The sequence below is a fragment of the Phyllostomus hastatus genome, unplaced genomic scaffold, assembly GCF_019186645.2.
Source record: "Phyllostomus hastatus isolate PE091 unplaced genomic scaffold, TTU_PhHast_1.1 phas_scaffold_1674, whole genome shotgun sequence".
NCBI lineage: Eukaryota > Metazoa > Chordata > Mammalia > Chiroptera > Phyllostomidae > Phyllostomus > Phyllostomus hastatus.
In genome coordinates, this window is record NW_025334011.1 from 24,758,684 (window position 1) to 24,773,743 (window position 15,060).

The 15,060-nt window shown below is 39.1% G+C and overlaps 1 protein-coding gene across 7 annotated transcripts in view; it reads left to right on the plus strand.

Moving 5' to 3' along the window:
• Nucleotides 1-3,515: 3,515 nt before the first annotated feature.
• Nucleotides 3,516-15,060, plus strand: part of SEC61A2 (SEC61 translocon subunit alpha 2) — a 42,522-nt gene continuing 30,977 nt past the window's right edge. For 6 of the 7 annotated variants that reach the window (XR_006787865.1, XR_006787863.1, XR_006787864.1 and 3 more), the window contains exons 1-4: nucleotides 3,528-3,617; nucleotides 5,660-5,727; nucleotides 7,075-7,140; nucleotides 14,403-14,481. Coding sequence is in view for 4 of the 7 variants with exons in the window: in XM_045857801.1 (XP_045713757.1) it covers nucleotides 3,611-3,617; nucleotides 5,660-5,727; nucleotides 7,075-7,140; nucleotides 14,403-14,481 (220 nt within the window). In the remaining 3 variants the exon portion in view is untranslated. Of the gene's footprint in view, nucleotides 3,618-5,659; nucleotides 5,728-7,074; nucleotides 7,141-14,402; nucleotides 14,482-15,060 lie in introns of all 7 variants that reach the window. The other variant, XM_045857800.1, reaches the window with a different exon arrangement.

The window sequence follows — 15,060 nt, forward strand, 5'->3', positions numbered from 1 at the left end:
TCTGCCCTGCCTGGTCACAGGAAGCTGTAACCCCCCATGGCTAAGGCTGAGTGAGAGACCTCCGAACCAGGAGCCACTAAGGAGACAAAACTTACTTCCCTGGCATGAACGCTGCCTGTTCTGTGCCTGGCCTCCAATGCTTGATCAGTTAGCCAATGACGGGTAAGATTTCCCAAGGAGGGAATCGCCTAAGACAGGCATGATCATGTGGAGGCCTCAGGGAAGAGACTCAGAGGGCTGTGGAAATGAAGGGGTGATGGACATCGACCCCTGCCCCCTCGGCTTTGTCAAAGCCTGAGTCCTTGTTCTTAGCTGTGAGAAATCCAAGTCTCCTGGCTGCCTTTGTCTCTTCTGCCTGATTCAGGCCTGTAGAAATAACAGGGGCGGTACAGTCCAGACCAGAGTCGGCGTACCCCCAGGGTAATCAGGCCTGGGACATAGAATATGTAAGATCCTGTGAGATCTGCTTGCTGGAGGATGCTATTGAATTAGAATATGAAGGCACAGGCAGGAAACGAGACTAGCCTTTTAGATCCTATAGTCTTTTATGTGATAAAACCCCAAACTCTGCCCAGAATCCCAGTGGGAGTTCTGTCAGCACCTTTGAAAGCTACCTATTCCTTTTGATCTTCCCTGCCAGACTGTAATCCGCAAACTGTGTCTGTATTCTTAATAAAAGCCTACTCAGGCGGGGACTCAGGACACTCTCCACTAGAGAGAGTGGCCGTTTCGTCCCTATTTCCCCACAGGACTCGGTTGTCCCTGTGTATGTTTTTCTCGTGTTTCAACGAGCATCTGCAGCAGGGATGGATACTGCTGGCCAGTATCCTCCACAACAAAGGAGTGCCCATAACACTATGAGATAGTTTCTCAAAGAAATCTTACAGGCAAGAAGGGGCTGGAAAGAAGTATTCAAAGTCATGAAAAGCAAGGACCTACATCCAAGATTATTCTATCCAGCAAAGTTATCATTCAGAATGGAAAGCAGATAAAGTGCTTCCCAGGTAAGGTCAAGTAGAAGGAGTTCATCATCCCCAAGCCTATATCATACAAAATGTTAAAGGGACATATCTAAGAAAAAGAAGGAGATCAAAAATATGAACAGTAAAATGACAACAAACACAACCATCAACAACTGAACCTTAAAAAAAACTAGAAACAAAAACAAAAACAAACTAAGCAAACATTTAGAACAGGAACAGAATCATAGAAATGGAGATCACATGGAGGGTTCTCATTAGGGAGGGGGCAGAGAGAGAATGAGGGAAAAGCTACAGGGGATAAGAAGCATGAATGGTAGGTTCAAAATAGTCAGGGGGAGGTTAAGAATTGTGTAGGAAATGGAGAAGCCAAAAAACTTATATGTATGATCCATGGACATGAACTAGGAGGGGGCAATGCTGGTAGAAGGGAGGGTGCAGGGTGGAGGGGGATAAAGGGGAAAAAATGGGACAACTGTAATAGCATAATCAATAAAATATACTTAAAAAATAATAACGCACCTTTCCCACACCACACTGAGTACTGAGCAGTTTTTGACCAAAAAAGTCAAACCAAAAACTGCTCAGCACTCAGTGCCCTACCCTCCTTAGTCACCCATCTTGCCCCAAGGGACTCTTCCCCCCACCCCCATGCCCCCACCATGAAAAACATCCTCAAAGTAAAATGTTTTTCCATGTTGGAAGAGGTGAAACAAAAAAAAAATGGCAGAAGTAGTAAAAGGCATCAAAATCAAAAAGTTCAAAAACTGTTTTTAGCAGGGAAAGAACATCTTGATAGGTGTATTGCATCAATACTTTGAAGGTGACTGATGTTTAAACATATAAGAATACACAATTTTTAATAAATAAATTCTGTTTTCCAGGGTTCCCCTTTATCTATGTGTATGTATGTATATAAATGTGTGGGTATGTTCAAAGGTAAAGCCAGGTACTAGTTAAAGTGGTCAGGAGAGATTTTAATCAGTAATATACTGTTGCAATAGGGAAAACAGTCCAGCATGAACTAAACTCAGCTTTGATTTGTAGAGGTGAGTGGGCAGTTTAGAAGTAGAATGGGGTTACAGAGAGGAGGTGAGTGGGGTTCATAGAGTCAAGGAAGTTGAAAATTACAAAAAGCAAGAAGGAGGATTTTGTTCATATAAAACACATCTGGGTTTGTTAACTGGAACTGAAGGAAATTAGGTTTCCACCCTCCAACTAAGGCTGGCAGACAGAGACCCTATCTTTAGATGTTGCTTGGAACAAAAGGTAAATTCTTTGGTGGCCTTGAGCTTTCCCAGGTATGTATTTTAAGCGGGGTCAGGGTGATCCTAGGAACAGAGCTGTTAGAAACTATGTTAGTGTTTGCTCAAGTCTTTGTGGGCTAATGTACAGCCTAGTGCAGAAAGGGCTCAGAGGACCCTGGCTAGATTTGCCTTGAGGAATCACCCACACACAGATCTAAGCATTACAACAGACCACTGCATTTGGTGATTATAGGTCATCAGTGACCTTTGAAATACCTTGTTTCAGCACATTAGAGCAGTTACACTGCAGGGGTTTATAATTTGAGCAAGGAAAATACATGAGGGCCTTCTATGTATCGATCTTTGATTCCACACCTATAGAAAGTGGTTACTATTACTCCTATTTTACCCATGTAGCTCAGAAAGGCTATTTCCCGAAAGCCTTTAAGAAGTGGAAAAGAGGCCCTGGCTAGTGCGGCTTAGTGGATTGAGTGCTAGGTTTGGAATCAAAGGGTGACGGATGGATTCCCTGTCAGGGAACATGGCTGGAATGAGGGCCAGGTCCCCATTTGGGGGCACAAGAAGAGGCAACCACACATTGATGTTTTTCTTCCCCTCTTTCCTCCTTCCTTCCCTTCTCTAAAATAAATAAATACAATCTTAAAAAAAGAGAGAAGTAAATAAGGGATTAAAATTGAGAGGGCTGGCTAATTTCTAAGACTTGTATACTTTCTGTTATACCCTGTCATTGAAGAAGCGGTAAGAAGAGACCAGTCCAGAGGACAAAATCCTGATCTCTGTATTTTGGAGAAGCTGAAGGATCGTAGGTAGTAGAGAGTGGGGATTTCACAAGTTAATACTTATGAAGTGTCACAAATTTTTAAAAAACTTCCAACAAGTACCGATATGATGAAAGCAAATTAAAAAGGCTGCTTGGGTCACGCTGGCTTTCGGGGCGGCTCAGGTTCAGCCCTCCGGACAGAATCCTGACCCGCACCCCGTCCCCCCCACCCCCAGTTGCTGGGACCCATGTGGCTGTCAAGGAAACCGTCATTCCTTGACACTGAGCTCGGACACGTGCTCTCAGTGCTAAGGGCTGAGCCGCCATGGACTTGCAGTAGTCCCAAAAGCCCAGGTTGGCTGGAGTACGCCCTTGGACCGCGGTGGCGGCAAGGACGACGTCCGCGGAACTGGCTGCCAACGACCCTAGCCTCGTCGGGGGCGGGGCTACGCCAGCAGGCACGCGAACCACGTGATCGGGGCGGAGCCTGTGCGCAGCCAGCCAGATCCAGTCCGGAGCTTGAGCTGAGGCCGGGTCACTGAGACCCAAGCGAAGACTACGCCGAGGCGGTTGTGCCCCGGAGGGCCGCCGCAGTCGCCGCCATGGGCAGTGAGTAGTAGCATCGTGGCCGGGCTCGCTGGGTGGCGTGTGGAGTGGGCCTGTCGCCGAGGGCCGCCGGCCTGCATGCCGTGGGGCTGGCGGCCGCTCGGGGTCGCCCAGCCTGCTCACCTGGGAGGCGTGGGCCCCTGCGTAGGACGTGGGCTAGAGGCCTCCATCAAGGCTCCTCCAGCGTTTGGAGACCGTACCCGGGCCGGCTGCCGGGACCGGGACCTGCAGGCCCGGTATTTGCTTTCCCTAGATAGAGAAGAGTGGAGCACGGTGCAGGGAGGCCACTGGTTTTGGGGGCGGGGAGGTAGAGAACCGGGCAAGACCTTGATCACTTTGAAATTTTCAGGAGTTTAGAAAGCTCGTGTTTTTATTCCCACATCACCCTTTTTGGGCATTATAGTTGTGATGAATAAAGTTCCCTGACTTGTTTAATTTTAGAAAAGTGATGCGTTGCATGTATTTTAGGGGAGGAAAGGAGTGTGTTAGGTAGCATAGCGTTTTGTCTAAAAATTTTATTTAAGGCATTCTGTGGCGTTTACTGAAAATTCTGTGTGTAATGTTGTTTACGCCTTAAGGACAAGGCCTTATATTACGGGGATCTTTTGAGGGCCCTCTCCTAAACACTTAGCTAGCATCACACATATTACATAGCTATTCAGATATTTGTAGGATGAGTGGGTAACTGCAGACCCAAGCTGTGCACCCATTGGCTAACTAGTGGACTTTTGCGGGAACCTAGGGAACGAAGGAGAGGAGACCCCAGCCGTTAATTTACAGTACAATGGGTAAAATTCTGCAGCACTGAGTCGACATGTAGCAGACAAAAGCATTTCTTGAACATGAATATTTCAACGGAGGTGGTCATGAAACGCCAGAAATCTGGGAGGAGGGTGACTTGGGTTGAGGTGAGACAGGAAAGGGATAAGGGCATTGTAGGAAGTTTCCTGATGTGATTGATACTTGTTTTACATTAGAGATGAACACTTTTATAATTGAGATTTACTTTACAGATAGTCCAGAATTTTACTTGGGTTACAAACATTTGTCCATGAAGATCTCAGAATTCTTTACGAAATCAGTGAATGCCATCATTTTGAGAGGTTTTATAAAAAAGATAGACTTTTGGCTAACTGCTGAAGTGCAGTTGTCAGGTTTAAAACAGTTTCATGATACTGGTACAGAATCCAGTGTATGTAGGGAAGGTGATCATAACTAATAGCTAGTTGTGGCCTTTTGTGTTTCTGCATATTGCAGACGCTGGCTGAGACTGAAGTCTGAGAGATTATTATCTTCATCCTTCAGTAATTTTGGCAGGGCTTGACTTCAGTCATGCCAGAAGATGATGTCTGTCCTTAAAGAACCTTAGTTTATCTTTTATATTTCAAAAGAGGTGTCTGGGAAAACAATGGTGTCTGATTAAATATAATTGTCATTTTTTGGGCTATCCATTGTACATAAGCAACTAATTTCAGACCATTATGTGGGAGAGCAACCAAGCAATGAACAGTGAGAATGAAATGAAATAAAAGTTATCTATAAAGGTGATTCCATGGTCTTGCTCACTTACTAGTTGCAGCATCTTTCAGTTTAAGTCATTTCTGCAGTTTCAGCCCATTTCCTATTGTACTTTACTTTTCTATTTCTCCTCTGATATCTCCTATTTTCTTCTTGAATTCATTATGTCATAGGTACCATAGTAGGCTGCATTTATTTGCTCTTTTTTTCATTGAATTATTCCTTTCTCTATGTATGAAAGGGTTGGATACAAGTACGAGGAAGCAAAATCATATGAAAAGGATACTTCTATTGTCATTTACTGACTGAGCCCTTAAACCTTTAGGATTTTGGGATTTTTTTTTTTTTTTTTTTGGTCTCTTTCTGTATTTGAAATGGAGAGCATTATGATCAATTTTGGGTGTTAGGAATGGAATGGATTGCCATTAAAAGTTAGAGAACATTGGCATTTGATTCTGTAAAAAGAAACATTTCTTTTAAAAAAAAACTTTGTAATAGGGATATGCATTCTTTTTTTCTCCCCACAGTCAAATTTTTAGAAGTTATCAAACCTTTCTGTGCAGTTCTACCAGAAATACAGAAACCTGAAAGAAAAGTAAGTACAATGTGTTAGTAATATAGAGGATACCTAACATTTTGCTAAACCAGCAAGATGGATTTATTGTCCTCAACCCTGTTGTGGCTGTAATTGGAAAATATTACCTGTTCTTTTTCCTTGCAGGAGGCACAAAGTGAATAAAACTAGTAGAGGCCTGTTTAAATCTGGATAGCTTATCTCATGGTTTTAAAAATAACTGTTCTTTAAGTTCTAACATTTCCAAATCAAGTGTTTATTTGGCCTGTTAGACAGGATATAGTGTTTCCCTGTCTGTAGTGATCTTTATAATTCCCGTAGTATGGGGGTATGTACTGTGCTTGCTGATGATTTGACCCACAGCACTATGAATGGCCCTGTCTGCTGGGACTGTTTTGAAGAGTACAGCTGTTTTACATAAGTGAATTGCAACTGTGAAAGTATATACCTTCCATTTTTTATTCATTCAATGCAAAGAAAAATCACAGGAATGCATTCGGAAGACGTTGTGACTCTATCAACTTGTTCTTTCATCATTGTGTACTTTTGGTGATAAGGTATTTAAATTCCAGAAATTTTATTAATCCCAAACTGGCCAGTTCCCAGACATTCCTCTGCTACTGTACTTTTGATTTCTTATGAAACTGATAGGCACAGGGGCATACAAAGAGATAAGTAAAACTTTTGTTAAACTTTTTTTATTATTAAGAAGTATGTTCTTTTATTGCTTTGAGGTTATAAAAATAGGTGTTTATGTAATATTATACTTGGTCCTAGACTTGCACAGTATTAGGTTAACTGAAATGTATGCATATTGGATTATGTCTTGCTTTGCATCCTTTTCAGTTTTAGTTAACATGGTATAGTGTGATGAGGACTACCTGTATTTAAATTACAACATTCTTGAGAAAAGTAAAGTTATATTTGAAAAGTTCAGTTATTTACTTTAGTGCTTTAGCTGCTGCCAATGAGGGTAAGAGTACTTATTTTTTTTCCTCACCCAAGGACATTTTTTCCATTGCTTTTAGAGAGAGGGGAAGGTAGGGTAGGGAGAGAAAGAAATGGAGAGAGAGAGAGAGAGAGAAAGAGAAAGAGAAAGAGAGAAAGAGGAACCTTGATTGGTTGCCTTTTAGTGTGCTCCCTAACCCAGGATTAAACTTGCACCCTGAGTGTATGCCCATGACCTTTTGGTCTATGGGATGACACTCCTACCACCTGAACCATGTTGGCCATGGCAAGGGTGAGTATTTTAAGAGTTAAAAATAGCATGTCATGATGGGGAATGGTGGCTGTGCTTTAATAGGGAGTTTCGCTTTATATTTGCTTTTTCTTCATTTTGATTGACTGTTCTTTGTATTTTCTTGTAAGATCCAGTTTAGAGAGAAGGTACTATGGACTGCTATAACACTCTTCATTTTCTTAGTATGTTGTCAGGTATGTAACCATATTAAATAACTGCCTGTACTGTTCTAAGGTTTTGATTGGTTAGAATTTGAGATACTTATTTTAGTTAAAAAATTTACTGAATTATTTTTAGCATTATTCTTTTTAATGAGTTGATTGTGAAAATAGTTATTTGTCCTACTTTGTATTTCTTCTGGTTTAGTAGTGGGTTTGAACATTATCTCTTTTGGTTTTCAGTTAATGATATTTACCCATTGTTCTCTTGAGGTTTCTTATTGATTTATGACAGGTTTCTACATATAAAAGTGTTACGCTTTTGACATATATATTGGAAATATATAGTCCCATTTTGCTTGCCACTTACCATGTTGTAGATAACATGTATTAATTTAAAAAAAGCTCAAAAAGCTAAATTCTAGAACCCCAGGGATATACTGTGTTTATAAATTAATAAAATTCAATGATGCTTTAAAATTTTTCTTCAGAGATTAAATTTATAAAATATGATCTGTCCATGTCACAGGGTTGTTATAACGATTGAATTAGATAATTTAGGTGAAAAATTTTTTGAGGATTTTGAAAAGCTACTGAAATGCATAGAAGTAGTTTTAAACAATTGCATTAAGAAGCAGTAAAACCTATTAAGTCTATAATTTTGGGAGAAGCTAAATATATTTTTTGAAGAGTGAAACAATTTAATCATTATTTTATTTGTACTTAGTTTAAAGTTGATTTGGGTAGTTAGGGAGAAATTTTTAAAAATACAGAAGAGTACAAAGGAAAAAGCATAATTATCTATATTCCCACTATATACTTTGAACATCTTAGAAATTCCCCTTCCCTCCCTAAAAAAAAAAAGAGATTTAAGAAAATATTTTCATATGGTAAAATACACCTGGTTTTTGTAAGTGTGCATTTTTAAAAGTTTTGATAAACATATATACCTGCATACTTCCTGTCTCAGTGCATATAGAACATTTCCATCACTCCAGAAAGTCCCCTATAACCTGTGTCAGTAAATTCTCAGCTCGCATTCGCCTCCAGTATCAGGCAACCACTGGTCTGTTTTCTGTTCTTGTAATCTGGTTCATCTTTTTTTTAATGTTTTATTGATTATGCTATTACAGTTGTCCCATTTTCCCCCCTTTATTCCCCTCCGTCCTGCACGCTTCCTCCTACCTGCATTCCGCCCTTTTAGTTCATGTCCATAGGTCACATATATAAGTTCTTTGGCTTCTACATTTCCTATACTATTCTTACCCTCCCCCTATCTTCTACCTACCATTTATGCTACTTATTTTCAGTACATTTTCTCCCTCTCTCCCCATCCACTCCCCTGCTGATAACCCTCCATGTGATCTCCATTTCTGTGGTTCTGTTCTTGTTCTAGTTGTTTCCTTAGTTTGTTTTTGTTTTAGGTTCAGTTGTTAATAACTGTGAGTTTGTTGTCATTTTACTGTTCATATTTTTTATCTTCTTTTTTTTAGATAAGTCCTTTTAACATTTCATATAATAAGGGCTTGGTGATGATGAACTCCTTTAACTTGACCTTATCTGGGAAGCATTTTATCTGCCCTTCCATTCTAAATAATAGCTTTGCTGGAGAGAGTAATCTAAGTTGTGAGTCCTTGCCTTTCATGATTTGGAATACTTCTTTCCAGCCCCTTCTTGCCTGCAAGGTTTCTTTTGAGAAATCAGCTGACAGTCTTACAGGCACTCCTTTATAGGTAACTGTCTCCTTTTCTCTTGCTGCTTTTAAGAGTTTCTCCTCATCTTTAATCTTGGGTAATGTAATTATGATGTGCCTGGGTGTGTTCCTCCTTGGGTCCAACTTCTTTGGGACTCTGAGCTTCCTGGCCTTCCTAGAAGTCCATTTCCTTTGCCAGATTGGGGAAGTTCTCCTTCATTATTTGTTCAAATAAGTTTTCAATTTGTTGCTCCTCTTCTTCTCCTTCTGGTACCCGTATGATTTGGGTATTGGAATATTGAAAGATGTCCTGGAGGTTCCTAAGCCTCTCCTCATTTTTTTGGATTCTTGTTTCTTCACTCTGTTCTGGTTGAATGTTTCTTTCTTCCTTCTGGTCCACACAGTTGATTTGAGTCCTTGTTTCCTTCCCTTCTCTGTTGGTTCCCTGTACATTTTCCCTTATTTCACTTAGCATAATCTTCCTTTTTTCATCTAATTTGTGACCATACTCAACCATTTCTGTGAGCATCCTGATTACCAGTGGTTTGAACTGTGCATCTGATAGGTTGGCTACCTTTTTATTGCTTAGTTGCGTTTCTTCTGGAGCTTTGATCTGTTCTTTCATTTGGGCCATTTTTTCTTGTCTCGGCACGCCTGTTAGGCAGTAAGGGGTGATTCATCTTTTCTTGAGTTTGATATAAATGGTATCCAGTATTACTCCTTAGTACCTAATTTCATCAGCTTTCTGAGATTCATTCATGTTGTTGGTATAGCAGTGATTTATCCCTTTTTATTTCTTAGAAGTGTTCTGCCACATACTGTATCACAGTTTGTTCACCTAGTGACTTGTTGGGCATTTGGGTTGTTTCCAAATTTTGGCCATTGCAAATAGTTTCTGTAAACATTCATGAACAAGACTTTTTGTACACATACGTACATTTCTCTTGGGTGAATACCTAGAAGATTTGCAGGATTGTATGCCAAGTATATGTTCAATTTTGTAAGAAACTGTCACACTCTTTCCCAAGTGGTCTCCCCATTTTATATTCCCACTAGCCATGTATAGGAGTTCCAGGCGCTCTGCATCCTTATTTACTCTTGCTGTTGTTGAGCATTTTTTAATATTAGCCCTTCCAGTGGGTCTGGTTTTAATTTGCATTACTCTGATAGATGACATTGAAGTTGTAACTTAGATTTCTCTGGTAAATGATACTGAGGAAACTTCTTGTGTACTTATTAGGTACTTACCTTTTGCGAAATGTTTTTTTCAAATCTCTTGCCCAACTGAAAAAATTGGATTATTGTTCCATTATTGAATTATATGGATTTTTAATATTTTCTGTGTACAAATAAGTCCTTTGTCAGATATATGTACTGTGAATATTTTCTTTTTTTTTTTAATTAAAAAACATTTTAAAGATTTTACTTATTTCTTAGGGAGAGGGGAAGGGAAGGAGAAAGAGAGGAAGAGACACGCTGATCTGTTGCCTGTCACACGCCTCCCCCCCAAGGAAACCAGCCTGCAGCCCAGGCATGTGCCCTGACTGGGAATTGAACCAGTGACCTTTTGGTTTGCAGGCCAGCTCCCAGTCCACTGAGCCACACCAACCAGGGCTTAAATATTTTCTCCTAGTCCATGGTTTACCTTTTCATTTTCTTAATAGCTTTTGAAGAGCAGAAGTTTTTAATTCAGTGAAGTTTAGGTTTTCTTATTCTTTGATGGCTCATGGTTTTTGTTTCCCTCCTAAGAATTTTTGCCTGTTCTAAGGTCATGAAAATTTCCTCCCACATTCTCCTAAATATTTTAGAGTTTTGCCCTGACCAGTGTGGTTCAATTGGTAGGGCTCTGTCCTGCAAAGTGAAAGGTCACTGGTTTGGTTCCCTGTCAGGGCAGATGCCTGAGTTTCGGGTTGGGTCCCCAGTTGGGGCACGTGTAAGAGGCAACTAATCAATGTTTTTCTTTTACACTGATGTTTGTCTCCCTCTTCCCCTCTGTCTAAAAAATAAATAAATAGATAAATAGCCCTGGCTGGTGTGGCTCAGTGGATTGAGTGCCAGCCTGCAAACTGAAAGGTCCCAGGTTTGATTCTTGGTCAGAGCGTGTGCCTGGGTTGTGGGCAAGGTCCTCAGCTGGGGGTGTATGAGAGGCAACCTGTTGATGTTTCTCCTGCACATTGATGTTTCTCTCTTTTCCTCCCTTCCTTCTCTCTCTCAAAATGAATGAAAATAAAATAAAATAAAATAAATTTAAATATAGTTTTAGCTTGTATGTTTTGGTCTATGATCTATTTCAAGTTAATTTTTTTGTGTATGGCATGAAGTTAGGTTGGGGTTCACTTTTTTCCTGTATAGATAGCCAGTTGTTGAAAAAGGTATATTCTTTCTCCAATGAATTACCTTGTCATCTTTGTTGAAAATCAGTTAACCCTGCACGGATGGATCTGTTTCTGTATTCTCTGTTCTGTTCCATTGATCTGTGTTCGTGCTTACAGTAAACCACTCTTTTTTGTTTACTGCAGCTTTATACTAACTAAGTCTTGTAATCAGGTCATACTAGTCCTCTAACTTTGTTGTTCTTTTTCAAAATCCTAGGTTCTTCATATGTCCATATAAATTTTAGAACCAACTTATTGCTTTTTGTAGAAAGACTGCTGGGGTTATGATTTGTATTGCATTGAATTTGCAGATCAGTTTTGAGAGATTTGCCATCTTGACAGTAGTGTATCTTCTAATCCAGGGATCAGCAGACCTTTTTCTGTAAAAGGCTAGATGGTAACTGTTTTAAGTATGACATTTCTTATGGCTGTTTCATGTAGTAAATTTATGCATTTTATGTTACTGTATTTTTCTTTCCATAGTATATTTACATAGTTGCCAAGTTGTGTCTTTTTGACTTTCTCCTGCTTAAACAGTTCTCTGCTCCATGTGGGTGATTTCTTGATTCTCTTTCCCCTTGATCCTCAAACAGCTTTATTTCCCCTTTCCAGCCACAATTTAAGGGTTTGGTGTCTTCTATCTCATTTTCTTTACTCTAGGGAATGGTGGAAGATGGTGGAAGGTGAGATAAGCTGAGGTAGGTGCAATAAATGCTGCCTGCCTCAGCCCTCTGTTTCTTCTTAAATTTTTGTTCAGGGTCTTGCGAGGATTCTCCCCACCTGACCGAGCAGGGCTGTGTTCAGTTCCCAACTTCAGAGCATTGCCTAACTCCCATTTCAGTGTAGGCCTGTCATCGTCAGTCCCATCGGAGAGAGAGCCCCCTGGCCCGCTCCTCATCATTTCTTCTCAGCTGCTCTTTCTACTCCTGTCCTAGTCCAAGGGGTAGAGAAGGAATCTGCAGCCTGCTCTGGTCTCTGATGGGTTCGAAATGCAGCGGGAATTCTGAGGGTTCTCTTGCCTTCCCTTTGTGATGGTTGGAGCAGCTTTGTGCTGAGTCTCTCTGCTCCTCCATTGTCTGCTCTTTTCCTCCCCCCATGACCACCAGTGCTTTGTGTTTATCATCCCTTTTCTTGTTTGCCATCTAACGGATTTTATTTTTGTTTTCCTTAGCTTTTAAAATTCTTGTTAGCTTTTACTCTTTTACATGTTGTTAAATAATGTGTTTTCTTGTGTCAGGGAGGGAAATTCTTTAATTTAATTGCAATTTGCCATCTTACCCAGAAATATCTTTCTTGGTTTTTACTTCCCACTATCTTTGGAAATCCCTAGTGCTAACTTTCTGTTTGTCCATCTGGTTGGTTTAGGGTTTCCGGTAAATCATGAAATTCTTGTTTCTCTGAAGTACTATACTATATTTTGTGTGATTGAAACCAATTATTAGATATAATATAGTGCAAAGTCTGGAACTCTGCAACTGTGACAGAGTCACGGGAAATAGCTCCTGTTGCTATCCAACTATATTGTACATGATTCTGTACATGTACAGCACTGAGTAGTGTACATGATTTTGTACATGTGCAATCCTGAGTACATGTGCAGTGCTGAGTAATTGGTACAATTACTGAGTTTAATAATCCTGCTTACTACAGGAAAGGAGAGACTACCGTTTCTTAGAGGAGATTGGCTGACTTCTTCAGTATCCCACCTAGAGTCTAACCATGGAGGTGTAGTGCCTCTCTCTACCAGATGTACTTAAGGAGAGTAATTTGACTGACTGTTTCCCACTTACGGAATATTTTGATATGGCCTATCCAGTAGTGTTAGTTGGTTTTTATATAATTTCCTTCCTCTCTGTCTCTCATATTAGTTGAAGGGTGTGTATAGATCCATGCTTATTTCTTCATCAGTTTTGCTCCCAGCTAATAATTCAGACATCTAAGCTTCTTGTTTTTATTAGTTTTGCATCCCAGCTAAATTCAGATAAATTCAGATATTCAGAGAGGTTCAGGTTGACCAGATGGGATGTTTAAAATTGCTGGCAGCATCTTTTACAATTAAAAAAAAATCAGCTTCATATAGAGAAGGTTTTTGAAAACTGGAAGTGTATTTTTATTTGTGTCTGATTCCCACAAGGTGGGAGAGGGGTTTGGCCCAGTGCTGTGTCCTAAACATGGGTTATATAATAGGAAACATTATGTGCTTATTTTAGAAAATTTTTGATAAATACAGAAAAGAATAAAGAAGGAAAAGTCAATCATGATCTCACCACCTAAAGATAATCATTGTTTAGGGTATAAAAAAATATTTATACCTTGTTACCTTCTATACATATTTTTAGTGTTGAACCTTTATTTTTAGTTTACATTTTTTATTCGTTGCATTTTTTTATACTACCATTTAGTCCCCTATATCCCCCTTCCCTCAAACTTTTACTTTAAATATACAAAATTTATGCCTTTCCCTTTATATACCAGAGTTTCTCAACAATGGCAATAAATTTTAGGCCAGGTGAGTATTTGTTGTGGAGGGCTGTGCTGTGTGTTGTAGGATGTTTGGCAGCACCCGTGGCCTCTACCTGCTAGATGCCAGTAGCATCTTCCCTTGAGTTGTGACAACCAAAAATATCCTCAGGTATTGCCAGATGTTCCTTGGGGATGGAGGTTGAGAGCAAAGTTGCCTCAGGTTACAACCAATGTTTTATACTTAGTATTATAACATAAGTACTTCCTATTCTATAATAAGCTTCATAAGTACAATCTTTAGTGGCTGCATAATTTTCTACTATGTATATCATCTTCAATCTTAATTTGGAGTATGACCTTGGCTGTCATTAGTACCTATAGCTTTGCACAATTACTCTGTGATGAGATAGGTATATTCTATAGTTTACTGATAGTATTTTTTAAAGTGTGGTAAATACAAATACCATCTTAACCACTTTAAGTATACAGTTTAATACTGTTAAGTATATTCACATTGGTGTGCAACAAATTTTCATACTGATGGGAGTATTTACTAGTGAAATGCTGTAAGTAATGATTTCTATTGTTTTTGTTCTCATTAAAAAACTTTACCTTTAAGTTATAATTGTTTTGTTAAAGAATATGAGAGGTTGTGGGTTTTTTTTTTTTTTTTAAGGATTGCAAACATTGTGTAAATGCATTACAAAATAAGATCAAACTTAATTTAAACAATAGATTTTTGTAAAATGTTTTTTGTTACATTATAGATACCACTATTTGGAATCATGTCATCAGATTCTGCAGATCCTTTCTACTGGATGAGAGTTATTCTTGCATCCAACAGAGGTATGGACTTCTTTTCTTTTGCCTCTGTACTAGTGCTGAAATAGATCTGAAAATGTAGGAACTATTTTTAGAGTCCACAAGGAGTGGGTGGATTTGATAAAAGAAACTCATTGCCTGGAAGAAGAGATAAATATGTAAATAATTATAGAACCATGTGCTTGGTCTAATTATAGAAATACCTACAGAATATAGATGTATACAGAAAATGGAATGATTATCATTGTCTAGAGCTTTGGTTCTTAAACTCTTTACAGATTTTCTTTTTTTCCTATTTTTTTCTATTCTCTATTTCTTTTTGGTACATGCTATGTCAAGAACATTTTCATGCCACTAACTATTCTACATTGTTTTAGTTGACTTTCTATGCAGTTTTAGATACTGCATTACAAGAGGGATAAATCTTTTTAAGTGTCATTTTTTTTATTAGCTAGATACGTAATTTTTGGGTTTGGTATGTAATTTTGAATTTTGTGTTAAAATCTTTAGTGTAAGTTTTAAAAATGGAAGAAATCTTGGAAGATTTTTTCCAACAGATTTCTTTAACATTTTAATTTCAGAATTTACAGAAACTTACATCCT